The sequence below is a fragment of the Cibotium barometz genome, chromosome 3 (genome assembly GCF_041138505.1).
Source record: "Cibotium barometz isolate CiBa-2024 chromosome 3, ASM4113850v1, whole genome shotgun sequence".
Classification (NCBI taxonomy): Eukaryota; Viridiplantae; Streptophyta; class Polypodiopsida; order Cyatheales; family Cibotiaceae; genus Cibotium; species Cibotium barometz.
The window spans coordinates 70,724,480-70,732,872 of record NC_141048.1 but is presented as its reverse complement, the minus strand read 5'-3'; the positions used below and the strand labels follow the sequence as shown (position 1 = coordinate 70,732,872).

General features: G+C 43.2%; 1 protein-coding gene across 1 annotated transcript; it reads left to right on the top strand.

Moving 5' to 3' along the window:
* The first annotated feature begins 314 nt into the window (after positions 1–314).
* On the top strand, positions 315–2,540 carry LOC147640491 (uncharacterized). The gene is made up of 2 exons (XM_086781287.1): positions 315–2,207; positions 2,296–2,540. Exons 1-2 carry the CDS (start codon positions 490–492, stop codon positions 2,387–2,389), a joined length of 1,812 nt encoding a protein of 603 aa, XP_086637413.1. The 5' UTR covers positions 315–489; the 3' UTR covers positions 2,390–2,540.
* The last annotated feature ends 5,853 nt before the right edge of the window (positions 2,541–8,393 follow it).

The window sequence follows — 8,393 nt, the reverse complement described above, 5'->3', positions numbered from 1 at the left end:
ACCGCATGTTCATTCATGCGGGTTAACCTGTAACTTGTTGGGCACCGACAATGACGTGGCATGAAGGCCTAGATATAACAAAATCCCACTGCACCTAATTAGGTATGCTACGCCTAGCTTGCAAAAGGTCATGATGTTGTCGCAATGTACAAAGTAGTAATTACAATAGAAAAGAGGCGTAGTTCATGCCTTTTTATAGGAAAGAGGGTCCTTTTGCCTTATCTTTCCCTAAAGCCTTCAACATTATGAGCTTTTGCAATTGAGGTGTAACATACCTGAAGGCGCAAAAACAGCAAAGGACACCAGTTGAAGGGCGGCAAAAACTTGCACAGCAAGAGAACTTGAACTTATCGGCAGGCCGTTTTTTTATTTAACAAATTCCACTTTTGGCTAGGCTGTTTTTTATTAAAAACATTCGCACCTCCGTGCCAGTTAGAGCCGAGGGTTACGCCTCGCTTTTGCAGAACAAGCGTACGTAGGAGGAGGTTTATGGAGGACCTACGTCCTAAGAAGGAGAAGAGCAGCATGTTGGTTGCCGAGGATGGCACGATGCAGATCTTCGTGAAGCATGGCCAAAGCATAGCTGTCACTTTGGGCGTGAGAGAAAAGGTGTTCTCCTTACAGGCACTTATCCATGCTCGCTTGGGCATTCTTCCTCAGGAGCAAAGGCTCATCTTTGCAGGCAGACAGTTGGACTCTATGAGGAGATTGAGCTATTATGGCATCCACAAATCCTGCACTGTTCACTTAGTCTTCCGCCTCAAAGGAAGTGGTCCTGATGTCGCAGAAGAAAGTGAGCCGAAGAAGCGCATGCAACTTCATCCAGACGAACTAATGGAGGAGTTGATTGCCAGGTTTGGCCCAGAGGCTGTGCAGATGCCACTTTTAGACCTGAAGATTACCACTAGATCTACTATGACAGTGGGTCACTTTATTTCTAAGGTCATGGGCATCACTTGGAAGATAATTGATAGTATGCCGGATTTCTTTCCCAGGGAGGTCATCTTCGCATTAGCTAAAGCCGGGTTATGTGACAGTAGGCTCCCGTACTCTCCTGAGCAACTTGCTAAGGTCCCTGGTTTGACAGCGGTCTTCCAACACGATCTTTATGAGGCACAGAGTCGGTATTGTGCCGTGTTCTTCGACGAAAAGGAGCATCGCATCCTCAAGATTTATGAAAGTGTGCCCTTTTGTGATGTCAGGGGCAGCAGGATGCGACGCGGGGCTTTTGGGACCGTGCACGAGGTGAAGGAGGGTGAAGTGAGCTTTGCCCGCAAGAAGCTAAGATTTGTTGGTGCGGACGAACAAGAGGCTGCCAGCCGTGAGCTAGAGATGCTTCAACGTCTCCCAAAAGATCCGCATCTTCTTAGCTTGAGGGCGTCATACGAACAGGGCAATGATATGTATTTTATTCTCTACCCTTTTGTGGATACAGATCTGGGAGAATTTCTCGCAGCGCCTTGCAAGTTTAGGTGGTGGAAAGAAGCCAAGGAGCGGAAGATAGCTGGATACATGATTTTGGATTGGATGCTTTGCATGGCTCGGGGCTTGGCAACGCTTCATGCCAATTGCGTCAAGCATCGTGATGTGAAACCTTCAAATGTGGGGATATTTGTGAATAGTTTACAGGATTCAGCCCAGAAGTTAGACGTATACCCCGTGTGGCTTGATTTTGGTCTCGCCAAGCACTTCAAGAAGCTGTCAAAGTCTGCGGCGCAAGTTGGAACACCCCTTTTCGAGTCTCAAGAATGTTGTAGGGGACGTTCAGCAGACATCTTCTCCATGGGAACCATATACCTTGATTTGCTCTACCTCTTGAATGGAGTAAGCCTGAGAAAGCTGAAACCCTACAAGACCAAAGGGTGGAAACATATTTGTGGGAAGGAGGAGAGTGTGTTGGTATACCTGCCCTCGAGCAATGAGAGTTGGATTAAGATGAAGACATTGATAAGAGACATGCTGCATTCAGATCCTTACAAGAGGCCGACTGCCTCCAATGTGGTAGAGACACTTGCACACCTGCAGATTATCGAGACTGATCACTCTGGAGATTTTGTGCCACATTGTATAGGAGTGCCACTGCCTAGGGATGAGAGTTCACCAGCCAAGACGGATTCCACATCGGAAGGCTCCAAGGAAGATGGCTCCAAGGAAGGCAGTGATGAGGGCAGCATGGGAGAACAACTATGGTCAACAAGCTCATCCGGGTTGAGTATTTACGAAGTGACATTTTTTGACATCTAAGAAGTGTTGATATGTTTGTGTATTGATAATGTGTTGTTTGATGTTCAACAGAGGTCCGGGGAGACAATTGTGGCCTGCTGGCTTGATTGAAGATGAGGCCGACAGCCTAGCGGGGGATGGTATCTCTCAGGCAGTGGAAGCATAACGATAGCAGGTGCCTGTGCATGTAGTGCCTAAGGTGTTTGGTGCTAGTGTAGGTAGCTATTGGTTACGAAAAACAATGTATATTTGCCTCTGTGGGATTGAGATACATGGTATCTATCCAACTCTATGCAGGTTCTCACTGGTTTTGTACATTTTGGTGTCTTGTGACTAAACCTTGTCTGTAGGAGCTTACGATTCACGTGCGCATTGCTCCTGGTGGATGCCCAGAGGATCTATTGCTGGCTGTAGCAAATAGATCTCCAGTTGGGTTTGTGGTGCTAAACCTTATTTTTGCAAGTGGGCGGCTTTCTCTTGCCTGGTAGAATGTAGGGGTTTGCTGTTATTGCTCTTAATTACGGGTCATGATGATCATGGTGACAATGGGCCCGACACACGGCATTGCTCTTTGTTCCGGCCCCATGATGATGATCATGGTCTGTTTCTTTGAATGTCTAGTCTTCTCTCTCTCTCTCTCTCTCTCTCACACACACACACACACATATTGTGTGTGAGTTAGATACTATATAAAAATAGAGAGAAATCGTAGTGATAAGATATACCAACTTAGAAGGAAGTTATCTTTTGTTTTACAGAAGAATGCCTCGTGCTAGATAGTTAAGGCAGCCTATAACTTACGTGCCATCTCTTGTGTACATGTCTTGGTGCCTCAAATATTCCCATGGGGCAGCCTTTTCTCGACACATTCACTGTCTAGTGTATTTGGCCTGTTACAAGCCAATCTTGAAGGGGCGAATTGTAGTGCTCTGCAGTGACAAGATAAGGTTTCAGGCATGACCCATGGTAATTTTTGACAACGTTCTGAGCTGTACAACACCTTGTGGCAAGATTTCATCAGTTACGAAAGGTCCTTAACACACCAAAAGCAGCTTCTGTGCTTTCTTGACAGATTTAGCCTCAAAAAGAAGCACCAAATAGCCCTTGCCAAATGTGCAAGTCTTCAAATATCTATTATGCCAAGATTTTCTTCTTTGATGCTCTACTCAGTAACGCTTTTGCTGCCAATGGGCGCTCCTCTTTGAGCTCAGGGAGACGTGTTGCATTTGCCTGAGTTCTTGCCATGGCGGAGTCTACCCTGAGCAAGTTGACTGGTATTGGAACTCCATTGGTGCTATTGCCTCTAGGCCAAATATTCATTGAAACGGCGAGCGATGAGTTGTGGCCTTGAATGCGGTTTTGTATGCCCAAGTAGCACCCAAAATAGCCTGTGGCCCCCATGAGGAGGGATGCTGATGACAAGTTAGCGGAGCAGAGAGATCAGTACCTTATTTTTACTCTCTGCTTGGCTATTTGCTATGGGGTAGTAAGAACAAGACTTTCGGTGGAAGATCTTGGACTTGTAGAAAATGTTAGCCAGAAGCTTATTGACATAATGAGTGCCTTGAAGCTAGTAACTTCAAGTGGAGAGCCAAACCTGCACAAGGTATTTTCATAGGGAAACTTTTCCACGGTGGATGAGCTGCAATCTTTAGTAGCTTCCTACAGGATTGATCGTGCCTATGAAATTTATACCCTATTTCTCAAATGGCAGCCATGCCAACGAGACTTGCAGAGCCATGTTAGCTTGGTTGGTGGGTTTGGTTGCATGCCTCTGGCGAATGTCGCAAAATTTTACATGTATCACAGCATCCCTGAATAAATATAGCGACCATAAACCATCTTGAAGAATGCGCTGAGCCGTTATGAGCCCATTATAGTGACCACACCGATTGTTACTAGATTATCCTCCGCCGTCATGTACCCATCATGGTCACACTCATTGTTCATTTTTCATTCACTTGTGTCCTTTTCCCATGTATCTGTAGTGATCTTCAATTTGAGCAACTCTTCCTCCAAGATCGGGGTCACCACACAGATGGGGATGACATCATAGCTGTCCCCATCATAGAAAGTCGCCTTTGGTTCTATGGTACATGTGTCATATGGTTGGGAGGACATGCATCCACTCTTGGTTTTCCTTCTCATCTTCAAGAAAATGCTCTAGGATATATGTGTAAGGTTCCATTATTGCCTTGTCGGTGTGTGACGTACATCACGCTAGGGTTTCTTGCCCTTCCACTTCAAAGAGCCATAGGTTATCCTCTTCTCTGTAAACAATCTGGTGATTGGATCTCTTGGAGGACCTTGTGGTTCACTCAAAGTGTTGTTGACGGGTAATTTGGTCACGTCATAGTAGTTGTGCTTAGGTAAATCCACTCGCATGGTAATCCCATCATGCCTCAGATAGAGGTACTTGTAACCCTGATCTTGGATTACCATGAGTTGCCACATGAATGGCTGTCCCAAGGTCACTTCATAATCTGCGTTGTTGCCAAAATCAACAATCACACATGTGTGCACGTAGTCTATGCCACAGCTCGTCATAGTCATGTTCTCTAGCAGCCCTAAAGGTTTGCCTGTTATCCCATGCGGGTTTTGCAAAGTGCCAGCTTCCCCTCACTTCTCCCCGCTTTCGTTGCTATGCTTTTTCTTGCTCCCATATGTAGGATTGCTGAGCTTGGTTTTACTCAGAGGCCCTTGTCTCACCAAGTTACTTGTGGCTATACTCTCTTCTAATTCTTGGGCTTCTACTGCCTCACTTGGTTTTGTAGGCTGCTCTAGAGACACCTTGTTGGGCAATTTCTGTAAAATAGGAGTTAGTGCATTACATAATACTCAATAAATTACTTACCACCTGCAAAAACATCCAAACATAAACATGTTATGAAAATCAATCAATCTTTGGGTACTGACCAATTGGTACCCAATTGTTCTTGGTCTTTTCTTGGTTTCAATCCTGAAACCATTCTTTTCTTTTTACCAGGGTAGATCTAGTCCGGGAACCCATTGACCGCCGCTATATCGCCATCCCAGCCTGGCGGGAGGCTCCTACCTCACCATGCGTTCCCTTGGGGAGGGTGTGAAGCATGGAAAACAATGCGGAGAATGTACAATGCAACATAGAACCCGCTAAGAGAAGCGAGACCCCCATTCTTGGCAGCAATTCCAATGTTCTGCCTGAATTCTTCTCGATTCTTAACTTTTTTTAAAAAGGAATTAGTCATCCGACTATCCAGATGTTAAACAGTACTAAGTCATATTTAAGACAACTTTGCCAGATTGTACATTCCATCGAAAGAAGAATTTATTTTTTTAATATTTTCATTAAAGAAGGATAGTCCCAGTGACACATGTATGTATGTATATGTATATATATATATATATATATATATATATATATATATATATATATATATATATATATATATATATGTATGTATACTCCAATCTAGCTTGCTGGATATATCTTGTTCTTATGACCAAGCTACACTATTGTTTTGTTTTCCTCATAGTATGATTCTATAACTAGTTTTCCTCATGGCTTGGTCCTAGTAACAAACTCATTGAGTATAACATGCCCCTAGGACCAAGGTGCACCTCTACACAAATATGGCTTGATCTTTGGATCTCACTCATTGGTTATAGCTTGGTCTCTGGACCAAGCTACAAGAAGTTTTTTTTTCCTTGAAGCTTGGTCATGTTTTTTGATATTAGGACTTTGGTCTTAGAAATAAATGCAAGGTCCGACAAATTTTGAGATCACTTGTGAAAATTTTATCGCATGCCCAATTTTTGAAAGAATCTTTTGGTCAAACTTCCTTAGGGGGCAAAAAAATGACCTCAAACTTCCCCTAGTGTGCCTCCTCTTTCTCACTTTGTGTCACCTATGCGATGTGACAGCACAACATTCCTTGTTGTGTGTTTTCCTTGTGGGTTTCTTCAATGGTTCGGTGGCTTTCTTGTTGCTGCTATTATTCTTGTGTCTTGTGGCATTATTGCCCTTGAGTTTCTTGCTGTTGCTACTATTGGGTTTGCTACTATTGTTGTTGTGGGTCTTCATGCTTGTTAAGCTTCCTCTTTTTCCTGTACAATTTGGTAGTCTCATGATGAGGGTTTCTTTTTGTTCCTCTTCTTGTCTCTCCCCATATGCGCTTAGTTTGTCTTGCCTGTTCATGGTCTCTTTTAGTCTCTTAGATGATTCTCCTACTTTTTTTGACCCCTCTACAGTGCTTTGTCTTTGATCTTTTGGGTTGTCTTGTGCCACTTGTCCCAAAGCCTTCAGGTGGGCAGGTACAATGGTTTTTCCTCATGGTTACAGTGTTGTTGCTATCCTTTTTCTCAGATTTTCTAGGTAGATTGCTGCCCAGTTGATTTTCTCCCCCTTCTTTGCTATGTGCAAGCAATTATAGTTTTTTGCAAAAATATCCTTTCCTTTTTCCACGAGGGCGAAACTTTGTAGGTAGAAAATGAACTATGCCCTCTTGTCCTGATCTATCACATCCTTGATTTAGTGCATTAACCCTTTTCTTGGTATCTTGTTAGCTACTGTGTATGTCTTGCCAATCTTAGCTTCTCCCTCATTAGGGAGCCCCAAAGCTTGGCTTACAACATTAGTATTGATTGATATGGGTTGCTTACCTAGGAGTACTAAAGTGTTTGTTTCCACAAATTCTTTGATGAGGCTATAAGCCCCCTTATGATTTGATAGGTGCACCCAATCCAAAGACACCAAAGCATGAAAACCTATCTTGTTGGCCCATCCATTGTTTGCTTGTTTTTGCAAGCTGGGTACAGCGAGAGGAGGAAATGGTGCCAAGGCCTTGGCCATACCTATGTGAGATTTCTTGACATCTACTTTGTTAGTCTCTATTGCCTTGCCCTTTCCCTTGGGAGGCAAGGTTCTACTGCAACAAGTAGTAGGAGAAGTCGTCGGCTACTTACTTTGAGGTCATTTGTTGTCATGTCATCAGACTTGAACTACATGCATAACACTACAACCACCACTTATGTGATTTTCATTTGTTCTTTTCCTCTTTTTGCATTGATGCCTCTTATGGCCACTCTTGTGTTGCTCTTCTGGTCTCCTTGGCCTTTCACTAGAGGTTTTTTGTCTCTTAGAGCTAAGACCTTGTCATTCCACACACCGTATTACATTTACTTTGACTATTTCTTCTCTAGGTGGGTTAGCTTCAAAGTAGGGCTTCTTTTGCACCTATTGACTATGTGTGCTAGCATTGTCCCATCTATTATTTTTAATGTGAAGGCTCCTAGTTCCACTTCTTGATGTATTATGCATGGCCCAATCCATCAAATCTTGAGTTTTCCTCGATGCTTGCCCAATTTAGAGTTGTATATCAGCACTTGATCCCCTTCTTTAAAAATTTTATTCTTGCCATGCCAGCCCATGCTTTCCTCCTTTTTGGTATAGTTTTTGCCAAGAGGGTAGTTGCTTGCCTCTCCTCTTTCAAAGTGGAAAAGTGTTGTATTCTTTGTGCTCTAGATTCATCAATTAGTAGATTATGTTCCACTACCAACCTTAGGGAAGGCATGATGTACTCTATTGGCACCATTGCTTCCAAACCAAATGCTAACCTAAATGGGATCATTCCTGGAGTCACTTTGTAGGAGGTGTGAAAGGCAAATAGAGTATTGTCTAGCTTTCGGTCTCCATCCTTCTTGTTAGCCTCCACTATTTTCTTAATCTTCTTAATTAGAATTTTGTTGGTCAATTCAGCTTGAACATTACATTGGGTGTGGTACATTGTGAATTATCATGTGCTTTTTGTCATCTCCCTTATGACACCATTCAAGGAATGCATTCCCTAATCACTCAATAAATCTATTAGGCACCCAAACCTAGTGATAACTTGCTGGTAGAGGAACTTGGCCACATCTTATGTTGTGTTCCTTCTCAATGCTCTAGCCTCATGCCACTTAGTGAAATAGTCTTTTGCCACAATGATATATTCATATCCTATTTGCTAAGCTTTTGGTTTGATTGGCCTTATAAAATCTAGCCCCCACTTTATAAATGGTTGCAAGGGCATAATAGGATAAATTGGCATTTTGTCTTTATTGTTAGGCATATATCACACTACTTGGTGAAGAAATGTACATCCTTTGCCATGGTAGGCAACCAAAGCCAAGCTTGTAAAATTTTTCTCTTT